A 17,787-nucleotide genomic window follows, 5' to 3' on the forward strand; every position below is an offset into this window, starting at 1 on the left:
CCATTCTCTCTCTACCCCCGCCATTCTCTCTCTACCCCCGCCATTCTCTCTCTACCCCCGCCATTCTCTCTCTACCCCCGCCATTCTCTCTCTACCCCCGCCATTCTCTCTCTACCCCCGCCATTCTCTCTCTACCCCCGCCATTCTCTCTCTACCCTCCCCCCCGCCATTCTCTACCCCCGCCATTCTCTCTCTACCCCCGCCATTCTCTCTTCCCCCCCGCCATTCTCTCTTCCCCCCCGCCATTCTCTCTTCCCCCCCGCCATTCTCTCTCTACCCCCCGCCATTCTCTCTCTACCCCTCGCCATTCTCTCTCTACCCCCCGCCATTCTTTCTCTACCCCCTGCCATTCTTTCTCTACCCCCCGCCAGTCTCTCTCCCCCCCCCACCAGTCTCTCTCTACCCCCCCCACCACCAGTCTCTCTCTACCCCCCCACCAGTCTCTCTACCCCCCCACCAGTCTCTCTACCCCCCCACCAGTCTCTCTACCCCCCCACCAGTCTCTCTACCCCCCCACCAGTCTCTCTACCCCCCCACCAGTCTCTCTACCCCAACACCAGTCTCTCTACCCCCCCCACCAGTCTTTCTCCCCCCACCATTCTCTCTCTTTCCCCTCATCACCACCATTCTCTCTGTTCCCCTTCCCCCCTCCATTCTCTTCCCCCTCTCCCTGTGTTACGCCGGTGCTGCCCGCAGACCAGACCCGTTCCTTTCACTGAGGTGAGGAACGTATAGAGGCACGCACCCGCAGCAAAGGGAGCGTGTCCGGAGTGTGGTGATTTGGCGTTGCCAGGCCAGATGATGTTTAGCTAGCAATACTTGCCGGTACCGGTGTAGAAATGCCGTCGTCGTTGCCGTTAGCCAAGGTCAGGGATTGGAGAATTCCGGAAGGTCGTTTGTCCAAGCAGGGGTCGAGAGCCAGAGAGAGACGTCCGCCAAGCCAAGTCGTAACCTGAGAGAATGAGAGAGAAAACGCCAGAGTAGTAATCCTAGTGGAAACTATGTCGAGCAATGAATGATAGGAAGGACCGGCATTATAAAGTGTGGCTGACCAATCAGAAGTGAAGGCAGACCTGGAGGACTGCGTGGAGCCATTCTGGATAGGTCCCCTTGATTGGCAGGCAGTTGAGGACTCTTGTTTTGCCAGGGGATCCTATTACTGTGCTGGGGGCGGGTTTTCACTGCAAGAGCAGTGAATAAATTAACTTCACCCGGCGCGCGCTGTTCAGGCGCGCGCCCGGGCAACATGGCGGCCGCGTGAGCAGATGCAGGGACCCGAGGATGCCGAGGACGGCGGGGACCCCCCAGAACCGCCGGAGGTGAGTGCCGCTGGTGAGGGACGCGCGCCACAGCAGCGGGGGTAATAGCAGGAGCAGAGGAACCAGGGCGCGGACGCCGCGATCCCTGAATCCTCACACCCTGTTCTCTCTCCATCGCACCTAACCCCCCGTTCTCTCTCTCCCCCTCCGCCCTCCCCCCTGTTCTCTTTTCTCTCTCTCCCCCCTCCTCCCCCCCATTCTCTCGAGTGCACCCCCCCCTGTTCTTTACCATCCCTCTTATCTGAGAATCAAGAAGTAGGAGGAGAGGGTTTTCCCACTTAAACTGTGATATCACACAATAGAAAGCGGCTAATGGAAGTCAAACATATCTAATGTCTCAGATTGCTGAAATGGTAGTTCTGTGGTAATAAAACTGCCTTTGAAGTGGATGCACCTGGTTCAGATCCCCCTGGTATCTCTCCTTGCGACCTTGGGAAAGTCACTCAGTATGTGGATCAATCTCTTCCACAATAAAATCTAAACAAAAAAAAAGCGCCTGCTTGCGCATACAGTATGTTTATATATATATATACACACATACACTCAGTATATATTATTGCAGTGGAAGCATTCTCACTATGAAACATTATTTAAACATGCTAAATTCTGTAATTTAAGAAAAAGAGCAATAATAACGCCTTAGATATATTTCTGCGACTGGTATACTTTGCTGCAATGGGTGGGTGGGATATTGTTTAAAGTTGTAAGGGGGTAATAATTCCTTTCTCAGCTTTAATTGGTTTCAATTGGGGTTTATACTTCCTGAAGCATTCTTATATGCATATTATCGTTTTTAAACATCATTACATCTTAGACTATTTCAATTTCCTTCTCATTTTAATCTTTCAGATTGTAGAGATCAGCAACTCTGAAGAGACACAGTCTTTAGGACTAAAGATAATATTGTCTTTAACAGAATACAACCAGCAGAGAATTCAAGAGAGCGAAAATTGTGATGGTTATTCAATGGTTCATCAAGTGTTCATTAAACCTAAATGTATTGTTGGGTTTCACGTTTTAAAGGTATGGACCCATTTTACGTACAAACTATGACACATCTTAAAGCAGCAAAATATGTGAAATCTTATGAGGTTTTTTTATTTTATTTTTTAAATCGGTTCTGTAATATTAGATCACAGTGATTTTTTAAAATTCAACTCGTAATGCCATTTTTTATTAGTTTTAAAGCATCCTTTGATTTCTATAGCTGCAGCAGATTAACCTACCTGCCAAGCAGTATAAGAGATTTGCAACACTTTCCTGTTTGGGATCATTTGTTAATGTTCCCAGCCATTTGAGCCGTAAACTGTAACAATAGATGATGTTACCTTCATAATATAAGGATACATTATAGCTGCTACTGTAAGTTAAACTGATTGAAGCAGCCATTATGTTAGGCACACAATCAGGATTTTGACAGAATTATAACAGGTGCACCAAACGATTGCCAGTTTTGGTAAGAATGTATACATTGTCACATGCTTTACAAATAAGAAAGGGAAAGAAAGTTGGAAAGTAGTATTGCTGCTTTAATTGCTGTTTTCTATTCTCATCAAATTAATTGGGAATTAGATATTTGGGCTGTGTCAAAAATTAAAACTGTAGACATTTGTTCACTCACCGATTTATTCATTGAAAGGTTTATTACAAAATGATCTCTTCTATAAATTGTTTTTCTATGAATGTTTGTAGATTCTTCTTGAGGGATGCACTGGCGATGAAATGCTTCATCTGTGTGAGAATGGGCACTTTAAACTGGATGTAGACTCAACTTCTGTGATCCAAGATGTCCGGTTACTTGAAAATTTGTTGCTAGATTGGAAGATTTGGTCAAAGGCAGAGGTATGCAGATTTTGTTATTGGCATACTATGGGCTTAACCGTTTCAGTCTCTTTTTAATTGTGGTGTGTATACTGTACGCATTCCACTTTAACAATTTTCTTTTCTCTGTACACACTCTCTAGGTGACCTAATCACATCTCTTGGGTTCAAATATCACCTCTATGCTGACAACACACAAATTTACTTTTCAACCCCTGACCTTACACCTGCTGTACAGACCAAAGTTTCTGAATGTCTCTCTGATATCATCCTGGATGGCCCTCCACCGACTTAAACTTAACATGTCAAAAACAGAGCTCCTCATATTTCATCCCAAACCTGGCCCCACTACCTCCTTCCACATTATTGTTCGAAGTTTGTCGTACACCCAGTAGCGCAAGCACGCTGCCTAGGGGTCACACTCGACTCCTCTGTCACATTCAAAACGTATCTAAAACCTGTCGCTTCTTCCTGCGCAATATTACAAACATACACCCTTTCCACTGTTGTTCCACTACTAAAATTCTGCCACAGGCCCTTTTTTTCTCCCGTCTCAATTACTGTAACCACCTGCTGTACGGCCTTCCTGTCTCCCCTTCAATCTATCCTTAACGCTGCTGCCAGAATCACTCTACTCTTTCCTAAATCTGTCTCGGTGTCTCCCCTGCTGAAATCACTCTCCTGTCTTCCTAACAAATCCCGCATCAGACACTCAATTCACCTCCTCACTTTTAAAACTTTACCCCTTCTGCCCCTCCTTACATCTCAGCCCTAATTTCTCACTATGCACCATCCCGACTCTTGCGTTCTGCTCAAGGATGTCTTCTCTCTATCCCCTTTGTATCTAAAGCCCTCTCCAGCCTTAAACCTTTCTCACTGACTGCCCCGCACCTCTGGAATGCCATTCCCCTCAATATCCGACTATTACCCTCTCTATATACCTTTAAGACCCACCTTAAGACACACCTGCTTAACGAAGCATATGAGTAGCTCTGTGACTAATACTATACACCTGATACATAAAGCTTGGCCCCTTGCAAATGCACTTACCATAATGCCCTCCTACTGTCTCTGTACGTTCTTCCTACCTATAAATTAGATTGTAAGCTCCTCGGAGCAGCGACTCCTCTTCCTAAATGTTACTTTTCTGTCTAATGCACTTATTCCCATGATCTGTTATTTGTATTATTTGTTATTTATATGATTGTCACGTGTAGTACTACTGTGAATCTCTATGTACATTAATGGTGCTTAAAAATCAAGACATACAAACATACATACATACTGTCACGGCAGACCAGGCATTTACACCTTTATGCTAGGATCATATCACTGAGCAAAACAAATGATAAAACAAATTGTGATTTATTCCATTGAAAGAGACACACACAGTGGATTACAAAATACAAGAGAAATGCATGCTGTCTGGGGGGAAAAACTAGACTTTCCTAGCTTCTACAGTTCATAAAACAAAGTTTGAAGTTGACCGGGACTTAGCCCGAAAAGTCCTGGAACTCAAATCGGCATGAAGTTCCTGACTCCACCGCTGTATCGCTCTGGAGACACCGAAATACCTTGATAGTACCAATTGTCCTGGTACTCTTTTCGGCTTGAAGTTCCAGCCGCGACCGCTATGTTCTCTTCTCAGAACTTGGCCCCCAAAAAGTGGTACTTAGAAAATTTCTTGCCTTGAATTTTCTGAATCCGGCTCGTGTCTATTTCTCCAAGAGCATCTTTTGGTGGTTTCAAATTTCGGTTCTGTCTTGGTGCTCAAACCTTAAAGAATCTCTACACCTGATAGGCTGCAGGGTTTCTTATAGTATTTTGGAGTTCATTCACAAAATACTACAGCCAATCTCCGCGTGGGAACTTTACAACCAGCCAATCGGATGCCTGCCAGCCTTGTGGAGCCGTTCTAGCGGATCCTCTGAATGAAACAAGGGCATGTGCGAGTTTGCCACCTTAGCCACTTGTCATGCAGAAGCCACCCGCTGGCTTAGGTGCCTCCAGGTCTGGGAAGGCAAATACTAGCCGGAACGGCTTGTGTTGATCCCAGGACGTGGGTACTTCACCTAGCCATCCTGCCCAAATGTTCTTCACACCACATGGCAGCATTTGTGGCTGAAAAAAAATAAAGATGATAACGCTCAATACCACACAAATAATCTAAAGTAAGCACCAGGTGCTTAGGGAAAATTAACATAGAATACAAAAAGATGTTGACCGAGGTCACATAAGTCCCTTCTTAGCACGCACTCATGGTGCGACATTAATGAATAGTAGGGAGGATATAGTAGGAGCCTAACTGATGCCAATCACCCACAAATAGCGGGGCTATATGGCGATAGGATGTCTAACCTGTTAAAAATAAAAATAATAAATGTTTATTAGGATACTAATACGCCGAAACAAGTGATAGTATGTATAGGTGAATTAAAACTTAGAATAAAATATCCTCCAAGCTGGGAGGTGCTAGTGCGGTAAATGGTAATGCGGGCTAGTAATGACAGTATTAAATTCACAGCGAAACAGACGCTCTTGTCGCACACTAATGTTGCCCTCCATAAATCACTATAAGATAGCTGGATGGTAAATGGTGTCATACAATAAAGGTACAGGATATTTCACACCGTAATTGGCTCAGTAATGATAGGATCAATAAGCAAAATAAGCACTGTATGTATAACATCCATATAAATATCACCATCAACCACAAATAGCAGCTCAGTGTAACATGCAACACACTAAAGTAGCAGGCTGAGTGTATAAGATATAGTAATACAACTATGTTGCAAATAGTACCCTGAGATCACAAGAAGTGAATACCAGAGTCAGGCTATGAGTAGCCGTAGATCAGCGTTTCCCAAATGGTGAGTCGCGACCCGGCACCGGGCCACGGCACCAAAATTGCCGGGTCGCAGCGAGGCTGGCCGTGCGGTGTCTCCCGTCCCCCCGGCTCAAGTTAAAAAACAATGGCGGCGATTCCCCCCGCGGTCCCGCGCGCTTGCGCAGGGCAAGCAGGGCCCGCTCCCTTCCTCCCCCCCGCTCCCAACGTGGGACGGAGGAGGAAGTACCAGCTCCTCTGCGGCCCGCACGTTACATGGGGGAGGGTGGAAGTACAAGCTCCTACTGCGGCCCGCTTCCCCCCGCGGCCAGCTTCCCGAGCTCACCTCCCGTGGCACCCCCTCCCGAGCCCACCTCCCGTGGCACCCCCTCCCGAGCCCACCTCCCGTGCCCCCAAGCCCACCTCCCGTCCCGGGCAGCAGGGGATATCGGGGGCAGCAGGGGAAAGCGTCCGGCGGCAAGGTAAGTCACCCCACCCAGTCACTGCCTCCCACCCAAGTGTCCCTGGCCCCCTAAGTGTCCCTGGCCCCCTCCCACTCACCCACACAAGTGTCCCTGGCCCCCACCCACCCAAGTGTCCCTGGCCCCCTCCCACCCACCCAAGTGTCCCTGGCCCCCTCCCCTCCAGTCACTCACATCCGTCGTTGCCTGTAATTCACTGTTTGTGTCTGTGTGCATATAGGGGAGTGCGAGTGTGTGTGTGTGTGTGTGTGAATCAGTGTCTGTGTGTATCAGTATCAGTGTAAGTGTGTGTGTGTATCAGTGTCTCTGTGTGTGTATCAGTGTTTGTGTGTGTGTGTATCAGTGTTTGTGTGTATGTGTAGCAGTGTCTCTGTGTGTGTATCAGTGTGTGTGTGTGTGTGTGTGTAGCAGTGTCTGTGTGGCTGGGTGTGTGTCAGTGGCTGGGTGTTTGTCAGTGGCTGGGTGTGTGTGTATCAGTGTGTGTGTGTCAGTGGCTGTGTGTGTGTGTATCAGTGGCTGTGTGTGTGTGTGTATCAGCGGCTGTGTGTGTATCAGTGGCTGTGTGTGTGTCTGTGCAGGCCCTATAGGCCAGTATAGGCGATAAAATTTTAAGTGGGTCACGAAAAAGAAGTTAAAAAATAAACGGGTCACGGAAAAAAAAGTTTGGGAAACCCTGCCGTAGATAATACAAACGTATCTGGCGCCTTGACTGCTGCTAGGATGTTGACGCTACAGCCGCTGACTAGCACCAGACCTCATGCGGAAGCCACCGACGGGACGTCACAGCACCCGACGCTCGTTTTATGTCGCGAGACACTTCTTCAGGGGGGAGGGTCTACACACTAAAGCATACATGCGCCTAATATACCCTCTAATGAAAGGGGAGGAGCAAGCAGTAGAGGCTATTCTCTGGTACTGCCTGTCTGTAATTAACAACCACGGCTTTTTACTCTGTGATATATCCACCCACAATTGGGGAGGAGGGGGGGGGTTCCACACAGACGAAGAGGTTACTTAAGAGAAACAGTGTATCATGTAAGTAAATAAACATAGCAATACAGTGTGAATAAGTAAATAAATAACCAAACAATACAGTTATTTAAGGTTACACACAATCTGGCATAATGAACATGATGATAGTCTAAATATGGATCTTTGGCTGTCCGGACCCAAAGTAGACACAGTGCACCACAGCTTTGAAAGTCCCAGCTTATTTTAAAGTGCAGAAGCATAATACATTTTAAACATACTCGTTTAATAAAATATACTTTTATTCTGTCTAAGTCTTTTGGTTATGAGGGGGTAGAATGGGGATCTATACTTTTATTCCCATTAGCCATATCCCTCACACACTACAAACCTGACTTAGGCCTCATAGCCTTCTGGGCTATTACACATTTATGAAACACAACATATTTTTCACCATATTTCTTCTAAGTCCCAAAGTAGAATGAAGAGACGCTTAGGTTCGTTCCGAGAGCTGTACAGTAGCTCATTCCCTTAAGAAAAATCAAACTCTGTTAGAACTAAAAAAGGCTTGGGTTCATTCTCAGAACTGTATCTCCTTCCTTTAGTGAAAATAGGATTTAGGTTTCAAAAAAACGTTTGCAGCCTCATATAGGGTTGGAGTAACCCCCAGAACCTCTATACTGGTTCGGGGGAACCTGAGCATATACTGGGGGACCCTCATTAACTTGGGGACCCCATACTGTATCCGGGATACACATATCCCTATGCCCCCATTTATTTTTCTGGTCTGTGCTGAAACAGGGAAACCTGGCAGTGAGTTTCGTAACTGTTTTCAAGGGAGGATTTTGACCCGCGTGATGTATCTATATGTCCCCGGGAATCTGATCTGATACCCGGATACATTTTTAGGATGGTCAGCAACTCTGCACCCCGACTACCTAGACCCAATCTGACAACACTTTTACCACTAAACCCCCTTTGAAACACATAGCCTCGCAATCTCCATTGGTCAGTACTCCTGGAAAGGTAAAAAAAAAACACATTCTTTGTCATACAATCATATGCATTTCATGTACGACAGACGGGTTCAAGAGCTGACCATCTAAAACCCCAAATATGGCTCAGAAGTAACCAGCCGGGCATAATACCTTAATTGATGTCCTGGTTACCCCCTCACTGTCACACATACATACATACAAAGATACAAGGGTCTATATAATCAGACCAAATGGTGCGATTCTGGGGCAATACTGTACTGATTAAATATATATATAATTATTTGATGCATATGGTACCTGTAACAGGGACATATCCCTGTTAAGAAACTTGCCTCTAATCCAGCAGTGTGCTGGTTAATTGCATACCAGCAATCAGCCAGACTCCACCTGGCTGATTAGAACTATAGAAAAAGCCTGTTCCCAGAAACAGGAGGAGGATTCCTGAGCTCACAACTGGGGGCTGACCCAGGAAGAATAGACCAGAGTTCCCTAGTCCACAACTGGGCTGACCTGGGGAACAACAGATATCTTGAGCTGCAGAGAGACTGCAGGATGATAGCGAGACAAAGGGGACCAGACCTGTATACCTGGACAGACATTGCCTTAGCACACAAGGGTGCTGACCCAGGAGAGCAGAGCGGCCTTCCCCTACAGCTACAAGAAACAGATAAGACTTTCTTATGGGACTGTTATATATCTGTATATATCTCCAGTGGTCAACAAATCACCCAAAAATCTACTCGCCGGAAAAAAAAATATCTACTCGTCACCTAGCCCCGCCCTTGTCCCGCCCCAGACCCGCTTTCAAAAAAAAAATTGGAATAAATTCCTAGTAAGAACAACATTCGTTTTTGACATAAGTTTATTTATTGTATTACATTATACTACAATTAGTCCTTGTTACGTGTGTGTGTGTGACTAGTTTCCTGAACCCTTTAACCAGTGTCTGGCTGCCCCCGCTTCACAATATCTAAAGCAGCAATCCCACATGGGATCTTACCTGATCCGCAGTCCCTCTATGTCCAGGTACCTCATTCCTGAAAAGTTATATGTTGGAGGGGAGGTGTTCCCTACCTGTCTTCTGGGCTAGGGGGGATTCCGATGTCTCCCGTGTGAAGCTCGAGAGTTGGATCTTGAAGAAATCAGTATAGGTTGTTTAGGTATAGGGCAGTTAAGATATACAGGGTAAATAAAATATCCAGATCCAGAGTGTGAGAGAGTGTGGGTGCGACAGAGAGTGACGGAGAGAGAGTGTGGGTGCGACAGAGAGTGACGGAGAGAGAGTGTGGGTGCGACAGAGTGACGGAGAGAGAGTGTGGGTGCGACAGAGGGTGATGGAGAGGGAGGCTGGGTGCCAGGGAGACTTGGGGACAGGGTGACTTGGTGACAGGGTGACTTGGTGGGTGGATTCACACTCTCACACAAACACACTCACTGACACACACTCTCACACGCTCTCACACACTCATATTGAAAGCACAAATACGTCAGCCACACTGCCAGCCATGACCGCCGCCGCCCCCCCCTCTTCCCCCCCTCCCACACCGCCAGCCACGACCGCCGCCCCCCCTCCCACACCGCCAGCCACGACCACCGCCCCCCCTCCCGCACCGCCAGCCACGACCACCACCCCCCCTCTACCCCCCCCACGCCCATCTCCCGCAACCCAGACGGTATACCCATAGGAGACAGGGAAGCCCTGGGAGGCATGAGGAGGCAGCAGGAGGCAGGAGGAGGCAGCGGGGGTGAGTGCAGGAGTCAGAGAATACTTACTGTGTCCAACAGATCTCCCTGGAAAAAGAATGGCCGCTCGTGAGGTGCCGGCTCATATAGACCCTGGCTGCGCGCCCACAAAGCCTGGGAGCGCATGCCAATCAGCAGTCAGGTAGGGGGATTGTGTTTTTTTTTTTTCCCAGCGCGAGCAGGGAATATTAAAAAAAAAACACGTGCACTGCTTGGGCCAATAGGAGGTCGCCACGATTTTAAATCCAGTCGCCCGGGGCGTGTGGGTGACCGGATTTGTCGAACACTGTATCTCTACATATATATTTGGGCTGGTAATTAGCTTAGCTAACCACCCAGTTAGAGAGGGCTGGACTACATGTGTAGATATCCTCCAAAGTGGAGTAGGTTTTTCTTTGGCTTATTTTGAATGTTTTGCTGTGTTAAAGGGACAGGCGCTATAAAGCCTAATTTTGTTTCACTTTAAACAGTCTTCATTGGTACCTATGCACACGTCTCTAACAGTGCCAATTTTTTTGTCACAGTGTTGCACCACATTTGCCTTAATAAATAGATCCCACAATTTACCCTTGGGTAGCATTCCACAAAAGAAACACTATAGCATGACAGCGCACTGTTTTTCACAGTTGTCAGTGGTCAACATTCACCTTGTATAACCAAGAAACAATCGCAATGAAAAATAAATTACTCAACTGGGTCACCCTGAGAATTATTGGCTTCTCTATTACAGAACAGACCTGTCCACGATTTCTAGAGGGGGCATCTGGAATGCATATTGTAGAGTATATCATTCCCTTTTTTCCTAATCGTATATGCTTTTGTACTTAAAATATTGGATCCTACTTTCCAAATTACTTTTTTCAGCCATGCTTTTACTGAGCTTGTCACCATGATCTAAATCAGGGGTGGGCCACACATTACTCTTTACATTGACTGAGGCAGAAGAATAGATGGGGGAGATTGGAGATGAACTGTATTTAGGGGAGAGAGAGTGACATGGGGAGAGTGGATAACATGAGAAAGGGATTGGGGTGACATGGAGGGGGGGAAAAGTAACATGGGGAAGCAGAGAGTGACGGGTGGGCTGTACCCCACACTCTTGCCAGTGCACAGGGAGTAGGAATATTGGAGCGGGGGTAGGAGGTCTCCCCACCTCTCCGGTCAGCTGCCAAATTAATATTTATTCATGGAATAAAACCGCTATGAGCAAGTGTTCCATCTGAAGCATATGCCCACGTAAGAAACCAGGGAATTGGAGGGCAACAATTGTACAGTAGGGGAGGATCCCATCTTCCCCCTGCCCATATATGATTCCTGTAACTGGGATTTAACCCCAGTGAAGAAACTATCTCTAAAATCCAGCAGGGATCTGGTTAAGTGCAGCCGGCAATTAACCAACCTCCACCTGGCCAATTAAGTCTGTAAGAAAAGCCTCCTGTTGGAAACGGGAGAGAGATTCCTTAGCTCACATTTGGGCTGAAGGAGAGCAGAGACGTCTGCACACAGACACTGTCTTGAGCACAAAGTCTGTGCTGAGATCAAGATATCCAGACACCCAGAGACATACATTTCCTGGACACAGAGGACCCAGGAACCTGCCAGAGACTGACATAGAGGGCCACCTTCTTATGGTACCTCCTGAGACTTTGGGGTGATAGGCTGGTAATGGGAATATCCCTTCAGTCCTGCAGATAGGGTCTCGGGAAGTAAGTTAGCTCTTACAATTTTCAATTTCCATCGTATTTACTTGTGGGAACCATAGTAACGTGGGAAGGAAGCGAGGAACGCCTCAGATTTTATCAATTACTTTTTTATTTGTCCATCTTCCTTCCCAATGAAAATAGTGTAACTATGATAACTCTCAAAATTAATTGTGAGGTATTTTCAAATTAGACTTTTGGGGCCTACCTTAGTATACCCGCATTTATGATCATCACACAGGTGTTTTGAGTTCGTCAATGCACTAAGCTTTCTATGTCCTAGAAGAGTGTCTACTCCACCAAAGTCTAACATGGGGAGAGTCTGCACTCAAAAATAGAAATATTGATCACTATATTACCTACTGCATTGCAAAAATGGGAACATTTCCTTATCATTTAAGGGGTGAATTATGTCTGTAACTTGAGTGCAGTGCAGGGAGGATACCACATTTATTCCAGCATGTTTTAATGAAGAACAAGATCTGGTGTGCCACTTTCTCTTCCTAACAAGCAAGCATTTTCTTTAATAATTTTAATTTCACCACCCCCAAACATAAATTTGCTTTTGAAGGAACTATTTGTGAATAACCATACAGCGTATTGTATGCAAAGAGATTACATGTCAAATGCTTCCTATTGTATTTTTGAAATGTGTATATTTATTGTTGGCTTATAATAATACGCTTATATAACAATATTAGTAATACTTCTATTGTTTTTGCTCTGTGACTATACAGTAACTTTTTCTTTATATTTAACATTTGCATTTTCTGCCTTGGTTATTTTTGAGATGTTACATTACTCATGTTTTCAATTGTCATACAATTGCCCAATTAACATTTCTTCACTTTTTTCTGTTTTTCAGCCAGGTGTTTGGGAAACTCTCTTGGCGGCATTAGAGGTCCTTATCAGAGATAATCATCCTCAACAGATGTTTAACATCAAGCAACTATTAAAAGCCAGAGTGGTACATCATTTCCTGCTGGCATGTCAGGTTCTTCAGGTAGTTACATTTTCCAATCATAAAAACACCTCTTAGAATTATTTAGGTCTGGGGTTCTCAACTCCAGTCCTCAAGACCCCCCCCCCCCCTCCCCTCAACAGATCTTTTTCAGTATATTTTTGTGTTAATTTTCCATGTATTTTTATTCAGTTTACATAATTCTGAGGTCCAAACACACAGAATCTTCCTTTTATAGTCATTGGAAAATTGAGTAATTAAATAACAAATCATCGCAATAATAGTTACATTTCACACAATTTTCACAGTAAAATGAACATATCAGGGACATACTGTATATCACCTATGTTACATACAAGTCTAGGTTTGGAAGTTGAATCGTTTTTGTAGTATTTTACTATATTTTTATGCCATTTTGTGCCCTTTATTTCGCATTCTCTTTCATGCAGGGTGTTGACAAGAAAAACATTTTCTTGCTATACATTAGGTATGTTCTTAAACTTTACAGTTATGCAGGATCTGGGGATTGAGAGGTTGAAGTGTTCCTTTCATGTTTATATGAAGCAACTGTCTTGTTTATATTGATGTCATATCCTCGCGCCACTGTTTTGGTCCCATTGGTCCGATGTCCCACAGAGCCATGGTCTAGATCAGGGGGGCACAAACTTTTTTCCATGCGCTCCCCTCCGGCGTCATGACGTCACGTTGCCATAGCAACATGTCACATGACCGTGTTGCCATGGCGATGCGTGTGAGAAGCCGCCAAAGCCAAGGTAAGTTAGGTTTACGGAGGCCCTGCAGCTCCCCCGGCACTTATTTTAAGTGCCTTCGGGAAGCGCGCGGGGCCTCTGTAAACCTAACTTAACTTGGCTCCGGCGGCTTCTCACACGCGCTTTCCGAAGGCACTTAAAATAAGTGCCGGGGGAGCTGCAGGGCCTCTGTAAACCCCGTGCCACCCGCACTCAGTCTCGCTCCCCCCAGTTTGCGCACCGCTGCTCTAGATGTTGACTATGGTAAATACAGAATTATTCTCTGTTACTCATGCTTTGGTCTGACATTTTGCTCCTTCGGAACTGCTCGGGTCTGCGTCCCTTAGCCCTCATTGGGAAAATATTCACTACCTGTTTTTTTTCTGTGCTAAAATGCCTTTTTAAACTGACCACCTGCATTGAGCTGGACTTTCTCTTGCACTTTCCGAAAGATGGTTCTCTGTCAAAGGCTGAGAGGGGAAGATTTTGCAGAGGAAATAAACCCTACCTACTGTATACATTTATTTGGAAGTATGTCAAAGTTATACGCAGTTCTGCCCCTTGTCCTCACACTATATAACCTAGTATATTTTTTCCAATTTTGTAGAATTTGAGTATTGTGCTTTTGCTTTTTTACCATGTAAGCTTCATAACCAGAATTTAAAGACTACCTAGTTTCCGCAGATATTTTTCAACAGGAATTTGAGAGGCGTTCGCCCCCCAAAAATGATGTTCGATCCCAGGCAATTTAGTAGGTGCCTGAGCCCGTGTTGGGACTGTGCATTAATTAAATCCCCAAACTGCACCTTAGCATTGGGGGGAAGGTAAAGCTGTCAATTACAACAGGAGCTTCCAAAGTTGCTTCCCACAATTCTTTTTACCTTGTTCAATGAGGCACCGAAAATAAAAGAAAAAACGCACCATATAAGCATGTTAATTTTAGTATATGCACTTGAAAGAAAAATAAGCAACATAGTTACATAGATATGGTTGAAAAAAGACACGTCCCTCATGTTCAACCTATGCTAACGTTAGGCAACAGATACTTTATCCCATATTTGTAATATACTGTATATTGATCCAGAGGAAGGCAAAAAAAAAAATACCCCCAGTCAAATATTATGCAATGATTTCTCATGAGGAGAACAATTAATTCCTTCCTTCCAAATAATGGCAATTAGATTTACTCCCTGGATCAAAATGTTTCCCATGTTTACTTATTTGGTATATACCTGTATAGCTTTCCTTTCTAACAGATGTCCAACCTTTTTTTGAAGATCTCTATTGTATCTGCTATCACAGTCTCCATGGGGAATTAATTCCATATTTTAACTGGAAAAAGAGGAAGGGGAAACACAAAATGGATGTGCCCCCAAAAGAATTCACTTAAATGCACACCCCCCAAGTATAAAAATTAACTTTTAATAAATCCTTAAAACATATATTACCAAAGTAACGTGTAATGTGAATTAAAAAGATATTAAATCTTGACTATCAAGCAACCGTGTCGTTGTTTAATCATACTCCCCCAGTATCAATTGATACGATGGGATGTTGAAGACAGGGAATGCTATGAGTATCAATTGAAACTGGGGGAGTATGATTAAACAACGACACGGTTGCTTGATAGTCAAGATTTAATATCTTTTTAATTCACATTACACGTTACTTTGGTAATATATGTTTTAAGGATTTATTAAAAGTTAATTTTTATACTTGGGGGGTGTGCATTTAAGTGAATTCTTTTGGGGGCACATCCATTTTGTGTTTCCCCTTCCTCTTTTTCTAATTCACTTTCAGTTCACAGTTTGCACCCACCCTTTGATTTCCTCACCTATGTATTTAAACACTTTATTCAATTAGTATGGTCCTGTGATCACTCCCCACTCTTTGTTGTTTCATATTTTAACTGCCCTTACTGTAAATAACCATTTCCTTTGTTGCTGGTGAAATCTCATTTTCTCCAACCTAAAGGGATGACCCTGTGTCGTTTGTACTGCCCTTGGGATGAATAGTTCTTTTTAAAGCTCCTTGTATTGTCCCCAAATATATTTGTATATAGTTACCATATCCCCTTTTAGATGCCTCTTTTCTAATGTAAACAAATCAAATTTAGCTAGCCTCTCCTCATAAAACAGATTATCCACCCCCTTTATAAATTTGGTGGCTCTTCTCTTTTTCTAGTTCCATAATGTCTTTTTATGGAGTAGTACCCAAAACTGTACTTCATATTCAAGGTGTGGTCTTACTAATTCTTTATACAGTGGCATAATTATGTTTACTTCCCTTCTATCCATTCCCTGTTTAATGCAAGATGGGTGTGTTCGTGAGCATGACACTGCTCATGTGGAGCCGCCCCTGTTGATGGCGCGGTCCACGGGGAATTTCCCCGTGCCCCCGCGATCACCAGAGCAAGGACTCATCATGGGTAAGTGCTGTGTGCTCTAGGGACACCTCTGCATTTTTGCCGGGCATTTGTTTGTGGAAGAGTGGATGCTATTACTCCTTTTGGCCTGAGTGACTGGGGGGCGTGTCTTATGAGCGCGTGACGTCATCACGCTTAGTGGGCGGTCCTAGGTCGTCATTTTGGCGCCAAAACTTGTGATTTGAATGTGTATTTAAACGAGCAATATCTGTACACTATATACTCCTTGATAAAGTGTTTTTGTAAACACGAAACGCGTAGGAGGGTTAGTGCCTCCACTTTTTTAGATGGAACAATAAAGTATTAATTTTTATTCACTCTGTTTGGGACCCAGTCTTTGGCTGCTGCGCCAGAACTACTTTGCTCTTAATGCAAGATAAGATCTTATTTGCCTTTGCAGCTACAGTACTATATGACATTGGACACTATTGCTAAGCCTCAAAGAGAAAAAAAAAGTGAAAGAAGGCGCAAAAAAGCAATGAATAAAAATGTATTTATAAATTGGAAATAAAGAATAACAATATTATTGCAGAACAATAAGAAATTGCATAATGTATGTACGAAAAAAATAAAAACAAAGACTTTGCCTGCTGAGTCTGTGACTGCTGCAGATGTGCCAATGGTAGTGGTAGAGCCACTGTAGTTTCTCTTGCATAATCCTGGAATCTTCTCTGGCTGATGTTTACCAGGTGAGTGGAGGGGGTGTGTGTGTCAGCTCGCCGATCACGACTGCGCTGCTATGCTGCTGGGCTGGAGTGGTCGTCTCCTGGGTGGTCTCCTCAGTCGACCCACTGCCTTGCTCCTTTGCTTTTGTGGCTGGCTAGTGCTAACTCCTCCTCTTCAGACCAGAAAGATGGTATGGGGCTGCAAGTGTAGCGTCATTAACCAGTATGGCGCTTAAGCCCGTATGCGAAAATATAAAGTTCAAAGGCTGGCTGATGTTATGTTGCTTCAGGCAGGTTGTTGGCTGATGTGATTTCACAGAGCTCAGAGATGGTTTGCTCTCCTTGTAGATGGAGCCGTGACCCTCAATAAGCTCCTCCTACGCGTTTCGCCAATAGCAATGGCTTCATCAGGGATACTGAGAGTGTTTTCCCTGGGTGATTTTATACCCCATTGATTGATTGCAAGGGTGGTAATCGAGTGCGGTTGTTCACAATTAACTCATAATTGCTGCTAGGGTTAAAACAAATCACCCTGGGATCGACTCACAGTACTTGGTAATTGGTTCATGTCACTAAATACAGTATATAAAAAACAATAAGAAATGGAAATCCTAAAAAGTGAATAAAGAATACAATGAAAATGCTGTTGCAATATGGTCTGTATTATCTCTTGGTGATTTCAAAGGTAAACTGCTAAGGTACTTGACACACGTTGAGAAAGTCCTGCGGGACGAAACGCGTTGGTGCGTTGTCCTATTCCATTGCAAAGCTGATCAAATAAAGGAAAATATTTTTATTTTCGGTTGGAGTTGCCCTTATTCACTTTCTTGCATCCTGGATGTAGATGGCTGTGCTCCTTCTCTCTTCTATTTACCGTGTTACAATTGATGAATTCTTTAATGTTAAATTTCTCACCAGTAACTTTTGAGGTAAACTCATAAATTGTAGCACGACATATGTAATTTATTTATTGACCTGCTTGTGTGGTTACAGTACATAGGCCGAACCAAAAGAAGCCTAAAATAATGTTTTGTTGAGCACAGAAGAAACATTATAAAAGGCTTACTTGGTCATGGTGTGCCAAGACATTTTCTTAATGCACATATTAGAAACCCTAATGAACTTTCTTTA

General features: G+C 44.4%; 1 protein-coding gene across 1 annotated transcript in view; it reads left to right on the forward strand.

Moving 5' to 3' along the window:
- LYST (lysosomal trafficking regulator) overlaps nt 1–17,787 on the forward strand; it is a 377,263-nt gene that overhangs the window by 192,348 nt on the left and 167,128 nt on the right. Inside the window, 3 exon segments of the mRNA XM_075594997.1 lie at nt 2,169–2,342; nt 3,012–3,161; nt 12,722–12,859. Of these exon segments, the coding sequence (XP_075451112.1) occupies nt 2,169–2,342; nt 3,012–3,161; nt 12,722–12,859 (462 nt within the window).

The sequence above is a fragment of the Ascaphus truei genome, chromosome 4 (assembly GCF_040206685.1).
Source record: "Ascaphus truei isolate aAscTru1 chromosome 4, aAscTru1.hap1, whole genome shotgun sequence".
In the NCBI taxonomy this organism is placed as follows: Eukaryota; Metazoa; Chordata; class Amphibia; order Anura; family Ascaphidae; genus Ascaphus; species Ascaphus truei.